The sequence below is a fragment of the Bacillus rossius genome (assembly GCF_032445375.1).
Source record: "Bacillus rossius redtenbacheri isolate Brsri chromosome 9 unlocalized genomic scaffold, Brsri_v3 Brsri_v3_scf9_1, whole genome shotgun sequence".
NCBI lineage: Eukaryota > Metazoa > Arthropoda > Insecta > Phasmatodea > Bacillidae > Bacillus > Bacillus rossius.
The window spans coordinates 6,754,995-6,775,584 of record NW_026962012.1 but is presented as its reverse complement, the minus strand read 5'-3'; the positions used below and the strand labels follow the sequence as shown (position 1 = coordinate 6,775,584).

General features: G+C 37.8%; 1 protein-coding gene across 13 annotated transcripts in view; it reads left to right on the top strand.

Moving 5' to 3' along the window:
• The window catches only part of LOC134542615 (zinc finger protein 431-like), a 45,530-nt gene extending 25,509 nt beyond the window's left edge, over nt 1–20,021 (top strand). For 10 of the 13 annotated variants that reach the window (XM_063387004.1, XM_063387008.1, XM_063387010.1 and 7 more), the window contains 9 exons: nt 2,232–2,358; nt 8,097–8,357; nt 9,911–10,509; nt 11,886–11,950; nt 12,495–12,633; nt 12,963–13,097; nt 15,733–15,905; nt 17,426–17,574; nt 19,780–20,021. In XM_063387004.1, the coding sequence (XP_063243074.1) occupies nt 2,232–2,358; nt 8,097–8,357; nt 9,911–10,509; nt 11,886–11,950; nt 12,495–12,633; nt 12,963–13,097; nt 15,733–15,905; nt 17,426–17,574; nt 19,780–19,920 (1,789 nt within the window). In that variant the 3' untranslated portion in view covers nt 19,921–20,021. Of the gene's footprint in view, nt 1–2,231; nt 2,359–8,096; nt 8,358–9,910; nt 10,510–11,885; nt 11,951–12,494; nt 12,634–12,962; nt 13,098–15,732; nt 15,906–17,425; nt 17,575–19,779 lie in introns of those variants that run through there. The other 3 variants (XM_063387014.1, XM_063387012.1, XM_063387013.1) reach the window with 3 other exon arrangements.
• The last annotated feature ends 569 nt before the right edge of the window (nt 20,022–20,590 follow it).

Here is a 20,590-nt window from a genome sequence, read left to right as displayed (position 1 = left end):
AAGACTTGAAAAATATGCATTTTATAGACATACTACAACATGAGCACACGTATTTTTTGCCTGCAGTGGCAAAATGTCTTCAGATTGCATTATGCTTACCACCAACAACATGCACGGTCGAAAGGTCATTCAGGTAAGTCAACAAAATAATATTTGATAGATATATGTATGAATGAACGAATCTATTTAAACATTGAGGTGAATTAAAATGGAACTATTTCAAACACAATTAATCAAAAAAAAACTTTAGATATAAATTAAATGTCAAAGTAATAATGTTAACAAGTAATGTTGTGGCAAAACTATTTAGGTTATAAAACAATTTTTTTATATTCTAAAAACCATCTCATCTTTTAAACAGTTCAGCTTGTACCCTTAAAAATTATTTCTACAAATAAATAATTATATAGTTACAGTTTTTACATTTTTATGCTCTTTTACTTTTGGTAGTAACTAGTATAAGCAAATAGGCCTACATATGCCTACATTATGAATGTACATACTTTAAATTCATATGTTTACTTGTTCTTGCTCTATTATCTCTTGGCAATAACTAATCTTAGAATGTTTGATCCACAGCACTCTCAGACGAGTAAAGACATGGATAAGAAGCACGATGTCAAATAGTCGCCTGAATGGACTGTGTCTTCTCTCTGTACACAGAGGCCAAATTAAAGAAGACAAGGACAATTTCATTGAAAAAGTTGTTGGCGCATTTGCCGTTGACTCCAGACGCGTTCAGTTCCTGTTAAAATGAAAAATGTGTGATTGTGTGAAGAATAGTAATAAACAGACAGTTAGATTTCCTTGAAAATAGTTTGTATTATTTTTTCAATCCCTATATTTAGCGTATAAAATTATGAAACAGCTGACTTTGCCCCCCCTGGGAAAAAATCCTGCGGGCGCCCCTGGTGTGTGTGTGTGTTTTTTTTTTCCAGTGTTCTTCAGTTTGCTTGAAATATTAATTAAATGACCTGTAATTAAAAGATTCGAAATCATGCGCAATAAACAGTGGCATGTATCACTGAACATGCAGATAAATAAAAGGGTATCTTAAAAAATATTTGTTACATGACATATTAAATATTCATCGAGTCTATTTTTGTTCGGAATTAGAAATATGGGAGCAGATTACTTCAGCTCATCGATAAGTGACGTTGTTGTAATTTTATCTATTTATATAAAAATATATTTCCAAATGTGTGTGTTGCATGCACATAATCTGCGTAGGTTCTGTTTCTGTTGCTCAAGCATTAAGAACTTTCAGTGTGCTTAACAGAATAAAGAATTGCCTGAGATCAACAATGGGGCAACAAATTCGTATTGATCTAGGAACATTATGCATTGAATGAAGCATTCCATGGACATTGAATTTTTGTTTTATTATTGAAACGTTCACTAATATGAAAGCTCAAAAAACTAATTTTAAATGATTGACTTTTTATTTATTCTGTATTAACTATTTTATTTCCTAAGTTGTTCAGTATTACGTAGATTGTTAAGTTTTAAAAAGAAAAATAGTCATATTTACTGATTATAAAGTGATAAAAATTATGTTGTATTAAGAACACATGTAAAAAATTTTTCTTAAAATGGTGTTAAAAATTACTAAGTGTTGTCCTATTCGTTCAGCATTATAATCTCTTAAATGTTTGCAGACTTTTGATTTTTTTAAGTAGTGAGGGGTTTGAACGTTTGAAGAGTTGTGTATTAAATAATAGGCAGGGGGATTTGCCCCCAGGCCCTTAATTTCTATCGACAGCCCTATTTAAAGGGCCCGCCTAGTCACAGGTGTATTTTTGTTAGTGAGGTGGGATTAGAATCGTGACATTCGCTGCTTCTATTGTGGTATCGCCTGTAACCGCAAGGCTCTGAACAAGTGAAATTTTATTTGAATTTACCAATTTTATTAATGAGATGGTCATAACTGTACAACCGTTACAACTTTTATCAAATACACAATTTTTTGTAAAAAGTTATTCAAACATTAAATGAAATAAACAACAAGACATTTTCACCATATATGTTGCCATCATAAGGACCCATAGTTTTACAAACAACAAAAATTACACAAAAAATAAGCTCATGCTAGTGATGCCTTGTGTCAGAGCTGGAATATGTTCTCTTATTGTTTATAAGTTTCTGTCCGCAAGCAATATTCTTTGAGTGTGTATTGTTGTTAGGAACATTTTTCCCATACTTCTTGTAAACTTATTTTTCTCTTCATGCAGGTTCAGATGCGACTTGTGTCCGGTTGCCTGCCCCACGGTTTCGGGGCTGCGCATACACAAACGCACACATTCTGGAGAGCGTCCCTATCACTGCCTTAAGTGTAATACAAGATTCTCTCGCAACACTGTTAGTATTTAATGCACTTGCTGTTCGTACTTAATGCTCTGGAGTTTTTGGTAAATTTTTGTTGGCATATTAAAACTTTGTTGTTTGTATTTTTTTTTTCTATTTTCTTTTTACATGTTAATCAACATACTCTAAGAAAGAAACAAGGTCTAAAGTAATTGTAGGTTTTAGGAACGTAGTCTTAGTAATTTCAAGAGTTACATTGTATTACGGCCATGCTTACCGTTCACATTTTTGTGATATTTCACATTGCCATGCAGTGAAAAGTGAAACGGACTACTCCATTCTGAATGATGCGCCGGCTCATGACGTCCGACACGGCACACTGCTGCAGTGGCGACCACGGCATGTGTGCGCGCATGAGAGGTGGCCGAACAGCAACGAGTTTTTTTGTGGTCACCGACTATCACTGTGAACTGATTGGACGAGAGTAAAAGTTAGGTTGCCGGCATGAAAAGAAGCATCCTGGAGGTTACCAAGACAAGACTCATGCCGGCGGAAACTATTTACTGAACTTCGCACAGCAAGTGATCGAGGAAATTATCATCATTCCCGAGACTGCAGTGTTAGTCGTCTGGTTAGCAACCTTATGAATGGCCAGTTTGCTAAAAACACATTTCTTGATTTATATCGAGAGGGGTGATGCCTGAGACTGCAAAGGAAGAGTCAAACCATAATGCCACTACAGCACCATTTCCAGAAACCGTCCTATGAGGACACAAGACGGTTGACATCATCACAAGCGAAAACGGCCGCAACGTAACCTTTGCAGTGGACGTCCAGAAAAACTAAAACCATAGGCAGACATTCTTAAAATAAGGCTATAATACTCTGGTGATATAAAATGTAGAAGTTTTCAAATTAATGTAAGAATATTCTGATGTGATGTTAGTCTTATTATAATAATTTTTATTTCCATTCTTCATTATTATTTCAGATCTGAAAGTATCCCAAGATTTATATTATTAAAAAATACTAGAGATTTTGGAAAATTATAAAGCTTAGGCTTTTTAATAACTAATTATTGGTACGTAGTAAAGCTGTCAGTGATGTCGATTCACAGAATAGGAAGTGTTTAGCTTTGTCAGTATATATAGTAACATATCTCCAGAAATTATTGAATACCAAAGTAAAATTCTTTCAATATATATAATACCTCAGCCCTTCAGACAGTATGTTAAATCAACTTTATCAAATCCGAGATAGATTCATAAAGAGTAAAGATTCATAAAGAATAATTTGCATACAACCAAAAGAGTTAAACAAAATAAAGTTAGTGGAGAAATTTTAAAACTAGAAAGAAAATTATCTGTTTCATTAAATGAATATATTTTCACAGTTTCGGTAAAATAATAGTTCAAAAAAAAAAGGGTAAGCTTAGAAATACAAATGCCTATCAAATCATAAATATTCATTTACTCTGACAAATGGCTTATCAGGTAAACAGTCCATCAACAAAGTAGTATCTTACTCATAACCCTAAAAACCACACAAAATAAACTAGATGGAATTCTACAAAATACTCAATATCTTACCATTAAGTAAATTTAATAAACTATAATTTCACTAACTTAACAAAATCCTCTAAAAAAAATTTGCCTGTAAAGGAACTTAATATATACAGTAAATTTCAGTTACAAAAGATTGGATTTGCGAAAGAGTATCACTGATGAGACATAGCACCTATTAGCAACCCGTTACAGCTAATAGGCAAACAGGCATGGCAGAAAGCAGCTGGTTATTAAATTTTTAGTGCTTATATTCTCTCAAATATTTCTTCTGTTCAAAATTTAAATGAGCAGCAAGCACATATAGCAAAAATTATGTTATCATCTGAGAGCGCTTCCAAACAAAGTCCCATTTTTGTGGCAGTACTAAAGAACATGCGCAAACTAAAATGTATCAAACACAGCAGGCTTAATTGATGATTAATTATTCTAGTTGCTGTATTCACTTGCTGGTAACGTATTGTTACGAGTATACTATAGGCAAGGCCATGAGGCAGACCAGCGGCCTGGCCAGCGAATCAACTGGCCAATAACCTGTTACCCTCCTTACACTTCCCTCTTCCTTAGCGCTTTCTCGTTGAGATTGGAGACCTCTCTATGGCCCTGGAGGATTCAGCATGTTTCCAGAGCCCTGTCTGCGTGAAGTGGAATGAATAAGACACCATTGTTCTGGGAGATATGGGTGTCAAGTCTATCCTAATGACGCGACACTTCGAAGGGGTACAAGACAATTCCATAAGGGGGGCTGGGGGTATAAAAATGGCAACGCCAGCCCCTGAGGCAGTGAAGTGAAGAGGGCGAGTGTCCCAGTGGTGAGTGAAAGGGGAAGACGAGCGACGGGCTTCGTGTGCGGAGACTGAAGCATCGTGTACCAAACCATCCGGGACTGTGTTGTGTGCGAACAATGAGTGAGTAGCGTGAGGCAGTGCGCGGTAAGAGACGAGCATTAGAGAGAGCCACTGTCGAGCCGAGCTACAGTGGGGAGAGTCAACTGTGGACTAAATTAAAGTGTGATTAATTAGTGGACAGACATTTTAAGGCTTGTAATTTAATTAATAGTGTAAATTGTATACTTTATAAATAAAACTATGTATTTAATTAGGCTATCCTCTCTGAACCTGTTTTCCCACTTGTAACATTTGGTCTCACGAATGGGATAGCCTTAATTAATAGATTTAGTATTTAGATTTATAATTAAAATAAATAATTTTAAAAATTAGTATGTATCTATTTGAGAATAGAATTAGTATTAAGAACTGTAGGCAGTTTTGAGTCTGAAAACATTTATACTGACTTGAGTGTAATAAAGTAGGTGTTTTGAGTAGAAGTTTAGGCTAGCTCATTGGTGAAATTTGATTGCAGTTAGTATAACAGTAGTGACAGAGTCATACTGATAGTGCATATTGATGAGGAAGGTGGCAGTTGACAAACTTAGGAACATAATGGCTTTCTTGGCCCAAATAGAGTAGCCAGGATAAAATTGAGAGTAAATAAAAGGAAATTAAGAGTGGCCAGTAAGACTTTAAGAGCAAAATGAGGAACAGCTAAGAAGAGGTGAAGAATGCCACGAAGAGTGAAATTGACGAAAAGAAAAAGGCACAAGAAGACGCAAGATGAAATAGTGGCTGCTCAAGAAGAAATGAAAAGAAGATAGACAAAACCAGCATTCAGTTTGAAGTTAAGTGCAGTGTTTGGAGCAACACCTGGTGCAACAACAGCAACTTGCCTGACAGGAGCAAGAGCTAATTTAGTTTGAACAGGTCACTGAACGGCATGTAGAAGCTGTAACTGAGGAGTGCCGTCGGATGATGAAAAATCCTACAGCTGCTGCAAACAGTAAGAGAGTTCCTAGGGATGTCAAGGTGGAAGGGTCTACTAATGGCCACCCAAAATTCAAGCCATCTATTTTTGATGGCCAATCTTCACGGGCAGTATACAGGCGACAGTTCAAGGCAGCTGCAAATATGAATGGTTGGAGCGAGGAATAGAAGGCTACAGCTCTTGTCTTCACCCTGTGATGACCCCCGCTTGAGCTGCTTCAGACAATACCAGTTCCAGAGCAGAAGGACTATGCTGTGTTAGTAGAATCTCTTGAGCTGACACATGGGCGAAATGTACAGTACTGCATTGAAGACACATCAACGGTGATACTCAGAAACCCTTCAGAAGTTTTTTGTTTTGTTTGGCCCAGCACAAAAATATCTACGATGCTCTTGTTCACTCCCTGGAAATTGAAAGTGCCTACATTGCTTCAAGGAACATGAGCATCAAGGCAAACCTTGATAGAACTTACCACAATTAGAATGACAGTTCTAGTACTAACGAGGGAAATATCCTCAGGGTATTAAGGCTTGGAGACTGTCCACGGTGCTTCGCTTGTCGAGAACAGGGGCATTTTCAGCGTGACTGCCCAAATCGTGGTAGGAAACCCAAGAAAGAAGGACAAAGCTGTGATAAGAAGATTGAACAGGAAAAGATCTGCCAGTTCGAAGGACATGAGGTTACCCATGGCATCCTCTGCTACTCGACCAAGGTACCACCACCCACCGCTACTCGACCAAGGCACCACCACCCACCGCTATTCGACCAAGGCACCACCACCCACCGCTACTCGACCAAGGCACCACCACCCACCGCTACTCGACCAAGGCACCACCGCCCACCGCTACTCGACCAAGGCACCACCGCCCACCGCTACTCGACCAAGGCACCACCGCCCTCTGCTTTTCGACCAAGGCACCATCACCTGAAATCATGAACAAATACAGTCCAAATGCATGTTCAGCATTTCTGTTCCTCCAAACCAAACTACATGTGAAGTTTCAAAATTCAAACCATTCGCCAATTTTAATTAGCAGCCCTATTACAGTTAAAATAAAATAGTAAATTGTGCTTTTAATTTAGACAGAAAAATTTACTATGGTAAAAATTATACTGCCAGGTTTATGGTAATTTTTAATTAAGTATAAATTAAAAATGGCTTAAAGCAAAACTATAGGTGGAGCAAAAATAAATGTTTAGTAGGGCTACAAATATGATTAAGTATACCACTTAACAAATGTTTTACTTTAACTGGATTCTTGTACAGACAGTGAATGAAAGTACACATTGTGTGATTCTAAAACCCACACTTTATAGAAAAAACCTTTTAAACAAAGTTGCTAGGCTTGGGACTTCTAACCATGTCGAAGGCAAAGGGTTTACAGACATTTCTGTCGACATTGTAGTCTGTATATTCAGGGTAGACGTCTCCTGATGATAGTGACTGCAATGGCAATCGAAAAGTTGGTGGTGTATTTTTTTGCCTTTAATGCACCTAGAATCCACAAGCCAAGCAACCTCGGACAAAAATCATTAAAACCTGCAATCTTTGCTGTTAAAACAAAGCCAGGAAACTGAAAAACCATTCAAATGCTTTCAAGATAACTGGTTGTTGCTAAACTATTTTATGGTAGAGTGTTTTAAATATCTTTGCAGCCAAAACTACTCATGATATGTTCATTAAAAGAGTTACTCAGTGTATATATATTTTTTCTTTCTGTCTCAATTTAGATGATACTCTAATTTGTTCATATTATTGGCTGTTGACTTAGGCCGGTATTCCACTGTAAAATGTTTTATAAAACATCTTTTATAAAATATATTTTCCATCTTTCAATAAAATATTTGTTTAGTGCTTATTTTATAAAAGTTCTAGGCTGTCAAGTACACTACATAAAAGATTGTTGTCAAATATTGGCTTCTAAGACTTTTTTTTTTTTTCTGTCTTTAATAAAACAACCAGGTTTAACATTGTTTATAGCATCAGCGATGGTTTTATACAGATGTTGTCTTTAGTTCCTATTTTTGTAATCTTCGTGCTTTGCACTGTACAGCATTTCATTACATTCATACTCAGCAATCAACATTTTTGTCATTTCCACACTCCAAATGTACTTATTTGTGGGCTTAGTGGACATTTTTAAAATTTACTACCGTGAAACAATGTAAACAATCAAATTATTTTATAAAATGTAATGCCAACCTATTACATTTTATAAAATAAATTTCATATAGATATAATTTATAAAATATGACCTATTACACTATAAAGAATCTTGGTCAAAGAAGTTTTATAAAAGATGTTTTATAAAATATTTTACAGTGGAATACCGGCCTTAAGGTTTTTAGTGGATGTGGATGTCACGTTTTGTACCTGACTGAAAGGTTCCTGTCCCCCCTGGCGACCAGGCCTTGAAGAAGCACGACAGGAGCGTCCACGGGGCGCCGGGCTCGGTGACGTACTCCTGCGGCGAGTGTGGCGCGGCCTTCCGGGCGCGCGGGAACCTGCTGCGCCACTACCTGACCGTGCACCGCGCGCTGCGACGCTTCGTGTGCGGGCTGTGCGGGTGGCGCCACGGCCAGAACCAGGACCTGCGGCGCCACCTGCAGCAGAGGCACCGGGTGGAGGGCCCGTCCATCCTGGGTGCCGACAAGAAGCCACTCAGCGAGGTGAGTGCCGGCACACGAGTCCTGGGAGCCACGATAGAGCGAGGAACCTTACAAGCCCCGCCTACTTGGATACAAACTCATTGTGCAGAGCTTCAGGAAAAATAACGCGATTTGAAAACTACTCGATATATCCGAGTGGAGTCTGTTTACGAAAAGCATTTAAAAGGGTTTGTTGAGGCCCGATAAGTAGTTTTGTGTCAGCATTTATTTTGTTTCAGCTGTATTTTTAGAGAAGTTAAAATGGCTTAAAGGCTTGTTTTCAGACAAGTTTTTTGGCATAAAATAACCAGTACATATTCTTGAAAGCACTTAAAAGGCCTTGCATTACACCTTTGTATTCATTTCTCCGACATGTAATGTTACGGTCACCTCTCAAATTTCGTAGTTGCCGTATGCATGACCGGAAGACTTCGCGCCATTTCAGATTCTTGCGCTTAGAGGCGATACCGCGCTGGAAATCTTTATCCTCAAATGTAATACCACCTACTCGCTGACTAGTTACTTCATCTCACTGCGCTTTTCTTGCTTAACTGCAACGTCCAATACTGGCGATGAATTGTCAAAGTTCAGTTTTAATATTTAAGGCTTGAAGGGTTTACCGACAGCGAAGACAAAATCTGTAGAGTGGTATGGTGGCAGCGTGACGTCAGCGGGTGACAGAGAGTGACAGCGACGTTGAGAGGTAGTGGTGAGTCAGCGGTCAGTGTCTCTCTCCTCTCTGCTGGGCTGAGCGGGATATATATATATATATATATAAAAAAAACACACACACATATTTCTACCAACAAATGTCTTTATACAGTCTATTCGATAACTGGCAGGGTGCCTCGTGGTCAGGACTTCCAGCGACGTAGCCGTCAAACGGCGGAGATTGTTTGATGGTTTCCAGGACTGAGCTGCGATGGAAGTATAGCTGCAGGCATCAAAGTCACTACACAGGTGCTATGTTGGTGCCTTGCGGGTGGTATTCAATCCAAGATAACGTGCAGATCGCTGTCAGTTACCAGGGACAAAAAGTCATCCCGTAACAAGACAACTTAAAATTAAAAAAAAAAACAGTATTATGATGTAAACAACAAATTTTTTTTTCATGCCCTAAAATAGTCACAAGAAGAACAGATGCTTGTAGTAGCTAGCAGGCCAAGCAATATTATTTGTGTATTGGTACACTCTACAATGGGCACAAGGAGGTTGAAACATGAGACAATGATGTTAGCGGTGATGCTTGACCGTTGCCTGACGCTAAGGTCGCACTGACTTGTCATGGCTCATGATGACATAGTGTAGTGTTGAAACAGTTAGGATGTTGATACAGTGCATCAACTCAAACATATTGAGCCTCCGTAGATCACACGCACCAAGGCAATCTGGGTGTTTTTTGTCTTTCATCTGTTTTATGTTGTATTGTTCAATTGTTTGATCATTTCTTTTCAGGCAGTTTATTACTTGTTTCTCTTCTTTTTTTTATCTTACACAAATTATATTAATGGTTTTTTTACTCTTGTTGTGTTGGCCATTATTAGAGGTTATTATTTGGTTTTTGTTTTTTACAGATTTATGTACTTCCGAGCATCGACAACCTCCCACCATCAGATCCACTCGTCGCCAAAATTAAATCTATTGTAGATAAAGAAAAGCAGAAGTTCCAGGAGGTGGAGGAGTTGCTGTTAGCTGTGGGCACTGACAAGCAGACAAGTGGTTTCGGTGAAGATGGAGAGGAACGGCCGATGGTCTCCTCCGTGGAACGGCAGAGGCGTGTTGCCACAGCGCAGATGGGCACGGACGCGGGGACCCAGGACGGTGGGTCCGGGCCCAGGGACTGCACGGTTGCAGTGCAGTGCGAACACTGCGGCACACAGTTGTGCAGCGAGGTGTCGCTCCTGGCCCACCTCCGGGAGAGGCACGCCATGCTGGTGTGCCGCTGTGGCGTCTGTGCGGAGGCCCACGTGGCGGGGAGCCACGGCGTCTGCCTGCGCGTGCCGGGGCTGCTCCTGGAGGCGCGCGGCTCCCGGAGCTGGACGGTGACCGAGGGCTTCCTCGTGCAACCCGTGTCTCCGAGCGTCGTGGCTGCACTTGAAGCACAGTCTCTTCCGACTGATCCCACTGGTTCCACAACCATCCGACTAGATCCTGCAGCCTCGCAAGAATCCCTGTAAGTATTGTAGTACTTTATGTTTTACTTATATACTAGCTTTGCTGGCACAATTTCTGAGTATTGCTAAAATATTACCATTAAAAAAAAGTAATAAAATTAATTCCAAACATTTTTACTGAATAAATAGACAAAATAAAATTGTCTGATGCATAAAATATTTATTTCATAACATAACTGTTTAAAAATGATATTTTTGAAGTAGTTATGCGTAGGCCCTTTTTTAGTATTGATTAATTTATTACGCTTAATTAATTTATGAGATATAAATAATAACCTAAAAAACATGCTTAGATCTTTTTCACACCTTTAGGTAGAATTTTACAAAACGTAAAAATTGTGGTTGGTAGTTTTTGTGTGTTTAGTATTGGTACCCTATATTATTTGTTACATTTAATTGAATTCACAGATTAAAATTATTAATCTTTAAAATATACTTACCCCTATTTGACATCTTTTGAGTGGAAGTTTTTGTATGTTCTTTATTGGTACCCAAAATCATACATTATACTTAATTAAATTTGTAGATATAATTATTAATTTTTATAACATATATATACCTGTTTTTCACTCCATAAGAGTTGTTTTCACAAAATAAAAAATTGTGGATGTAAGTTTTCGTATGGTCTTTATTGCTTAGAGGTTTAAATTTGTAAAATATAAAAATTTTAGTGGGTAGTTTTTGAATGTTAATAATCACTACTTATTATTTTTTCTTAAGCTTAATTAGTTTTAGAGGTATAATTAATTATCTTAAAAATCACATTTACCCCATTTTTCACCCTTAGGGGTGGAATTCTGTATTTAGACATAGCCTAATTTCTAAGTTAGTCAACATCCGTCCAGTAGTTATGATTGATGCTTGAACAAACACAAAAATTTTAAAAACTATATTTTTGAATTCTCAATAAATTAAATAGTCATTTCCATTAGTTTTTCATCATTTCATACAATGTACGGTCTTTTTGCCTCAAACAGTTTTATTATTAGTATAGATATTATGTGTGTGTATGCATTAATTTTTTCTCCTGCGATAACGAATAGTATTACTACTTACGTGTTATTTGCCAACACTTGGCTAATTTATTCCCCTATTTACCTGATTTTTTTACCATCATTGGTATGTAGCAGTTTCTAATGTCTAACATTAATAAATTGCATAACTAATTGAACAGTAGGCTGTAACTATGTGGTAACCCACAATGTGTAAAGTGAAAGTTACGTTATTCTACCCCGCTCTTCAGTTGTTACTTATAAACTAAGTATTTTTCAATTTCACTAATATGCACCTAAAATGCAATTGTCTTCTATTATACATATTTTCTGTTTTATTATTTCACAAAAGTTTCTGTAATGAGCATGAAACTGTGTTTCAGGGCGCCAAACAAGCCAGCTCAGACATTATCGACTGAAACAGCTGAAAAACATACTATCGACAATGGTACAAGCCTTTAGTTTTATATTTATTTGGTTAAGAATGTTACTTTATCTGTGACAACTTTATAACTGACTCAGTCATTGTCGACTATTGAGTAGAACACATTAGTAATTGACTGAATTGCTTGAGATTTAGTTTTTGATGTGTGCACAATTATAGTCGTCATATTGTAATACTAGAGAACATAAATATGTTATGTACATTAAGTTCTTAAATTGTTTTAGAAGTTTATAGAAGTTTCCAAAATATTTCCTGAAGAAATAGGTACTTCAAAATCTACCTACACATGTAGGCTGTATCAAAAGAGATTTTTTATTACTACATGCAGGAAAAATAGGTTATTTTTCCTTGCTGTATGTACTTGAATATTCAGAATTTTTAAAATATAATCTTTGCTAGGGATTGAATGTGAAACAGCAATAAAATTGCCTGATTAGACAATTTGTTATTGAATTATAAAATTGAGGTTTTATTCTACTATAATGATGGGATACCGTTAGTGGAGTTTAAAGAAAATTTTAATGTGGTAATGTCTTTGCACTTGCAGTTGACTGTGGAGGTGAGAACCGGTACGTGTGCTCAGTGTGCGGGAAGACCTTCAAGGAGAAGGGCAATCTGAAGGTTCACATGCGCAGCCACACGGGGGAGAGACCATTCCGCTGTGAAATTTGCGACCGCAGAATGAGGTCGGTATGCAGTTGTTTGTCAGAATTTATAGCATTATTAAACGTTTTCATGATGTGCTTGAAAAGCATCTTTTTGAGTATTAAAAACTAATTACACTATGCCCAAAAGTTTAATAAAATATTTTCCTGATTGTTAACCAGTGATGTATGTATTTACGTTAGTGAGGCGGAATTATAAGTCCGATGCTCGCTGTTTCTTCCAAAGGGACATTATAAAAGGGTGCACTGAGGTTTGTTTTCGCACTTTATGAGCCAGGTGTGTTAGTTGCCTCAATGCATATTTTTGATGTAGTGAATGTACATTTTTGTGTAAACTACGGTTGTTTCAGGTATCAAAAGGAAATGTTGGAGCACAAAAGAATGCACGAGGGATTGTTGCCGCATGTGTGTGACCAGTGTGGCCGCAAGTTCACAAGACGCAGAGTGTTGGTGCGGCACAAGCACACCCACTCTGCAGTCAAAAGGTAATAATGCTGTTTACGTCATGGAGTATCAAGCTCCACTGAAAGCAGCCAAATGCATAGAAATGTTGAATTCCTGCTTTAACCATAGTTTTTAGGCTGTATAGTGAAGTACATCAACAGCCCACATAGCATTTAACTTACATTAATTTAAACATTGATTAAATGAAACAGTCCAGACCAGAGCTGTGATGGATAATCGAATATACTGATAACAGAAATCTCTTAGTAAAAACGTATAGTGATGTGATTTCACTATTACGAAAATTAAAATAAAATCCTTTAAAAGTAAAATAATTCATACATTTACACACACACACTCACTCACTTGCATACACATACACTCACACACTCACACTTTCAGCTTTATACAGTATTGTGTAAAAGTAATCCATGGATAGTTTTTAAAAATATCTTATGTTTTTGTTTTTTGTTGATACACTTTTTTTCAGATGATGATGGATTACAGAAATTGATGGTTAAACGAGTTTATTGTACTATAAAACTGTAATTTTGTTAATTGTTTGCAGTGTGCCAAAGCAACTGTAGACACCATGATTGTCAATGTACATGTTTTGTACTGCTTGCTTCATCATTAATTTTTTTTTCTTTATTCATTATTCATTCATTCATTCATTCATTCATGAGTAAAGTGCAAAAAAATTTAAAAAAAAATTCAAAGTAAGGTTTATAACCTCATAGTATGGCAAATTGTCCTGTGGTGAGACAGCGGGATATCTTTCACAAAAATTAGTTTATGCGAGGCTGTAATAGCAGAGAAAACTGAGTACGATGTATAAACTAAATATGGAATTTTTGTTCTAAGTAGTGATGAGTCAGTTCCGGTTCTCAGTTAGTGGTCCCAGCGGTTCTCAGCAAATTAACAGCACAGAGAATCCGAATATATGGGTATCAAAGAAAGCTTAACAGCTAAACTTCCCCCTGGTGAAGATACAATAGACTTCCGGTGACCAACATGCACACAATTTTCTGACTTCACGTTTGGCCTGTGTGAGGAGAAAGCAAGTAGCAGCCAAGCCGAGTGGACGTACTCCAGAGAGCTTGTGACTGACCCTACGCTGCTCTGGAGTGAAGTGAAGCAGAGGAGCACAAGCGACGAACAGTTGTGCTAACACTTTCCACTGCTACACAGCCACCAGCAAAACCCTGTGCGCAGGGAGGTACAGTTGAGTTGTCTATGGAGTAAAACGATACATCACACATGATTATACTAGAGGTGCAGCACCTCTCGGCCTTTGCACAACCCCGGCTACTAGTCCCAGGGTTCGGTCAGTGGGTGATCCAGTGCAGACAGGCTGTCTACACACAATGACGACCATAATGGAAGCTACTGCATCGCCACCCCCCTTCCCCCCTCACAATGCAGCAGCCAGAGACGGTCCCTGGCAACCCTGGCAGGACGTGCCATACAAAATGTTAAAATGGAACGACGCAATGGCCACAGTACATGTACAACTGTACAACTACCTAATGGTTCACGCTCGCTGAAATCGTCCCTTCAGGACAAATAGTCAGTTTGCAACTGTAGGTGAGTTGGCTAGCATTGCAGAGTACCATGCTGCAATCAGGGCCCTCGAGGCCATTCGCACTCAACAATCCATCCTTCGCCAGAAGGACGAGATTCCGAAAAAGTTCCGTGTTCCGTGGGGTGCACCAACATACACCAACTGAATTCATTATCAAGGTGTTTGTGAACATGAAACTGCCCATCCTAGCATTCTGGTTGCTGAAGTCCCTCAGACCTGCGTTACTGACAAGATGCTCGCAATATGCGTGGAGGATTACTGCCACCGTGCAGGGTCTTCACAGTGCAGCCACTGCCAACGCTTGGGCCATGTTGGCAAGGGATGCAGTGCCAAGTCTGTGTGTCGCTGGTGCAGCGGTGCACATCGAGCCCCCGACTGCAGCCGTAACCCAGGCTCCGCCACATTACCCCGGCCCCTTGGGCCCACAGAGACCACCCAGGCCTCACCCTTGGGGAGCTTCGTCCAATTAATTGCTGCCAGCCTTAATGGAAGTAAATAATCCGGAATAACATCACACACCTCCGACCAGTAGTAATAAGCTACACAAAATTATTTTCTGGAATGCATGCAGTTTAAGAATAAAATGCCGGAATGCGGAATGCCGAAATGCGCACTTGGAGTTTCTTCAGTAGAACTCGTCAGTCATTAAGGCTTATACGTACCTATGTCTGCTGGGCATGGCCAGTCGGGAAACCCTTACGTTCAGTTCCAGTTGTGTTACGGCATGGTATAATTTGACTTGCAATATAAATCCATAATTAATAAATCCCATATAATTTGCATCCAACCCATTTATTTACAAATTCAAAATAGTCTGAAGCACGCAGGTGTAGGTTTGGCTCCTCATGAGCTGAACAGTATTAGCAGCAGCGAACACCATCTTGCAGATGTATTATGGGCATTTCTTCTTTTCTCTGGCCATAATGGTTATATTGCAGTTTTGACCTCATTCTTGAGTACTCTCCAGTCCTTCATTTTTTGTCTAGAATTTTTTCGTCCCATTCATCATGTTTTGTTATCCCAAACAACCTTAAGTTCTCAACCACAATATTATATCAGTTATCCATTTTCAGCTACATTTCTCATTTCAGGTATAAATGTTCTATGTGCGACAAGGCATTCAGTCGATTAGATCACTTGAAGTCCATCCACATGCCAACCCATTCGACTGACAAACAAAAGCTGCCAGAGTTTGCCTGCTCAACTTGTGAGAAACGCTTTGTGTTAAAGTCGAAGTTACAGCAACATCTGATTCTTCATTCTGGTGAGGCAGCAAGTTGTGCTTTTTTGTAGTAAATTCAATTGTTCATCTCGTTTGTAATTATTCTGCACTCCTTGTCTAGGGTCTCTGTAGTTATGAGAGTCTGTAACAGTTAATTCCATTATTTATTCTTGATCTAAGGTGATATGCGACATGTAATGGCTAAAAAATCTTCCGTTAAATTTTTATAAATTGCTTTTTCTTGTGAATAAATGTTAAGGGACAGATATGTAAAGCATATTTACATTAGGATGTAAACAATTTTTATTTTTGTAAAAAAAGTTTCCCTGAAGTATTTAAGAAACATTCCCAGAGTATTGAGTCCTTTTCATCTATGCAGGTGTTAATGTTTGAATTTTTAAATTTCTTTTTCTTCATGGTATGTATTTGAGGGTTTGACTGTCCATTCTTATCATTATATTCTAATGAGATTTCCAATGCTGTTTAAAAAATTTGATATATATTTTTTAAAATTTATTTTAGTTTCGACTGGTAAGGGAAACTTAAATTATTTGAATTTAATAGAAGTGTTTGGAATTTTCTTAGTCATAATTGCTTGGAAAAAAAATTTTTACAAAAAAAAACAGTATCATTCTTTTGTAAAATTTTTGATTTTTAATGATTATTTTAGCAGGATTTGCAATGTGTGTATTGTAAACCTAGGTTAACCAAACCAATACTGTGAACCAAAAAATGTCTTTGAATCCACGCAAATGCCCTTCAGTCTTGTAAAAATAAAGTAGAGCAGAAAAACTTCACCCACAAATACCAGGTTTGGAAAGAATTGAGCAGCAAGGCAACAGTACTACCATGAGACGAAGGAACACAAGGGCATTGCGGTTCCTTAGCATGTGCAGAGGAAATTGGAACCTATTCAACATGCCCATTGCCCATACTGTTGTACATGCAGACAAGAGTTGCACAAGGCTGTAATTATGGGGTAATGAATGATAAAACCCAGACTGCTGAATGCAGGTTTCGATAGTACCTATATAGTTTCAGCAAACACAACTGAATACGTACTCTAGTTATAAAACGGCTAGTTGAAATATGTTTTGCGAAATCCAAGCACCATCAATTAAAAATACAGAAATAGTATTTTAAGGAAAATTAGTCCTTATTTTCAATACTTCAGATCGTCATATTTTAACATAGAATAAATGCTTTTATTTTATATATATATTTCCCAGTATTTAGATTATTGAACTGTATTTAGTTCACTTTATTTTGCAGATAGTGATAATAATTCACTGATAAAACTGTATCAACCGTTTAGAATTTCTGCATGTTTGAAATGGTGCACCCCTGTTGTGATTATTTGGTAGTGTTAAATTGGTCTGTTTAGTTATGTTTTTTAATTGTAAGTGGCATGTGTGGATCAATTTTGAGGTGATATGTGGCGTCAATGTGAAATATTAAGAAAACTTGGCCATTTTTGGCCAGTACCCCCCCTTGGACAGAAACATTTTAACTGGGACAAATTGATTTATTACGATATTAAAAAACAATTGTTTTGTCTCCAGGGGAGAAGAAATATGAGTGTAATCTTTGCTTCAAGTCATTTGCTTTGAATAGCTATTTGAGTTCACACCTCAAAACCCACAAGAAACAGGCTGGCTACATAACGTGTCCAAAATGCCCGAGGAAGTTTGTCTCAGATGAAACACTTAAGGTTAGAAATTTTTTGTTTGATTACTATGATTACAGTAATATTTTATAATGATAAAGTTTAGATTGTAACGCTGCAGACCTCTGCCCTTCCCAGCTTTGCAGAGTATTTTTATACCATTATATGTTCCAGTGGGATAGTATATCAGTTGATTTTATGGTACAAGATCAGAGTAATTTAGTTTTAATACTTGTATTTTTTTTAAATATTATTGTAAGTAATTTTTATATTTAACTATTTTATTCAGAAAAGCCATTTAACTATGATTTTACTGGTTCTCACGTTGTTTGCTAAGTTATTGTTGTGTATATACTTTTTTTTCTCAGTATTTTATTCATTTTATGGTTTTGATGCAAGTATTTTATGTTTGGATCTATTTAAAAGCTGTAATCATGTTAGTGGAACATTATGTATTGTGTTAGTAAAAGGAAGTATGAGAGACTGTGTGCCAAGGCAGTCATTTTTATAGACTTTTTTGACGTGACATCTAAAAAATTGATGAATGCCGGCTGCACGCACGAAAAAGTGTCCCACTACGGATGTCCCACTACGGATGTGTCCTGTTTGCTCATTGTACGCATGCGTGGCATCTCTCTTCCACTCGATTGGAACAACCATTGATTTGACTTTTGAATCATATTTTCGTCGTTTGAATTATTAATATTATGTAATTTAACGATCGTCCACTGATTTTCAGCACAATCGGTACGGTTATTCAAAAGTAATGTTGAATATTCAAATACGTTTTGAACCAACAATGGTGTTGTACAGTTACACATAATAATTCAAATTACACCCGGGATCTTTTGCACAATGTTTTAAAAAATATTGTAACACATTATAAATAAGTTTGGTGTATTTGGGATATGTATTTGTTATAAAATCGTGTTATAAAAACGAAATAATATTATTCCCCTACCGTGAACAAAATTTTTATAAATATGTACATAACATCTGAAACTATTACATTTGTGAAGTATGGCTTCGTGGGCGTGCGGTCAGCGTCACTAACTTCCAATTCAAAGGTTGTCCGTTCGAATCTCGGCAGCTGCGAAATTTTTTTTTTGTACTTGTAAAAATAAATACGGCGCACGCAACATTTCAAAAGTAACAAATATTTTTGAATTAATGAATGCAATTAAAAGTAAATTTATTAATTAAATTGTATATTTCATTTCACTCCATTGTATCCATACAAAATAGTGATAATTCCATTAAAATGATTCAATTTTATTAAAAGTATGCAGAGATAGATTTTATCATACAAAAGATAGAAAAATTAAAAAAAAATTTCTTCCTCAAAGAATATAATATTTTTAATGCCTAACTAGTTTGGTTGCAAAAACCTATTACGGCTCAGTCTCAGGCCGAATATGATATTTCCTTTTCTTCTGGATCAATCATTTCATCAATGTTTTGTTATGACGTCGTCACGTTAAACTATCGTCCGTAAACCGACTTTACAGACAACCAATTCCCCCCCCCCCCCCCCCCCCCCCCCGTACAGACACCTTCGTGTGCATCCTGTATGTAATTCTTATGATGGGAAATCTCTCTCACAGGAGATGGTAAATTTACCACATTGTTGTATCAACCAATCATAAAAGACTGTAATTTTTCATGTTTTATTTCTTGCAGGAAAAGCCTCATTGCAAGGGTTAGGAAATTGGTATTCTGTTGTGTTTTTTGCTGTGTTGTGCTGTGATTGGTTGTTGAGGTCACCTAACTGCTTGTTCCCTGTGTGGTGGCCGGCTGTCACATAGCCGATTTAGTCTGTGTGGAGTGCCGTCCCAACAGGTTGCGCCATTCGGCTGCTATCAAATAACATTTTGATGAGAGCTTGCAGCAGATAATTTCACGTCTGGGTGTCGGAGCCGTGCAGCAATTAAGTTTGAACCTTTTGTTTTTCATCATTTGGACTGTTCATTTAGAGATTTGGCCCCAGATGGTGGGCCCAGGCAGGGTGGTCCGTTGGTCCACGGGACATTGTTTCCCGCGTTTCTCCGTACCTAAACGAATAGGTCGCTAGGGCTATTATTTTGTGAAGGCACAGGACTGTGAGTAGCAATCGGCAGAAGTGAGTGTTTTTGTGCGGAGCTATCTTATAAAGGACATGTAAGTTTTCTAAGGCAGCGGCGTATGAATAAAAGTAGAACTGGCCTGTACAGTAATTGTAATGTAGACTGAAAGGAACTGTCTCCTACGTAGGTGCACAGCCGAACGTTCCACGAGCGACTGGCCGGGCTGTCGATGAGCGTGGAGGAGAGGAGCGGAGTCGATGGCAGGGTGGAAGAAACGGGCGTTCCAAGCGCTGATGCGAGCGCGCGGACGGAGGAAGTCTCTCAGTGACTGTTACAAGTATACGTGGTGCGTGCACTCCAGCCAGTTAGCTCCACGATTGGTAACGCTGCTTGTAAAGAAACTTCAATAAATAACAAGTAAGAATCCACTCCATTTTAGTTTTCTTTCAAGAAGACTTTCATAGTTTTATTTCACGTTGCTCCAGTCTTGAACTACTGTTTTCTCAGGCATTTATTTCCGTTTAACAGCTTTGCAACATCACATGTTCTTGTCAGGTTTATTGAATAACTATTATCAAGTTTTTACTTTTCTGTTTTAATTCTATATGATATTCTGAGACATCATTTTAACCTGATAATTACCAATTCATTGTAATGATAAAACAATTATTTCGTGCAGCCTACTTGCTAAAATTAGCTATCTTAATTGCCAGATGTCCTGATAAGTGAAGTCAGTCACTGCATTTATTTTCGCGATTCTCTAGGTTTTGACCATAACGACAGTTGAGGAGGGTCTATGCCACTTTTGATCATTGTGTTTATTACTTCACCCAAGGGTGTTCCTCTTTTCACTTACCATATATGACTGCAGATGCAACACAGTTTTAAAACTATGGGCATACAGTGATGTGTTACAGTGCAGGACCACAAAGTGTTGTTGAGGCCCCTCCACTTACCTTCCCACCTTCACTCACTCAGTGGACTCTGCTGACAAGGCT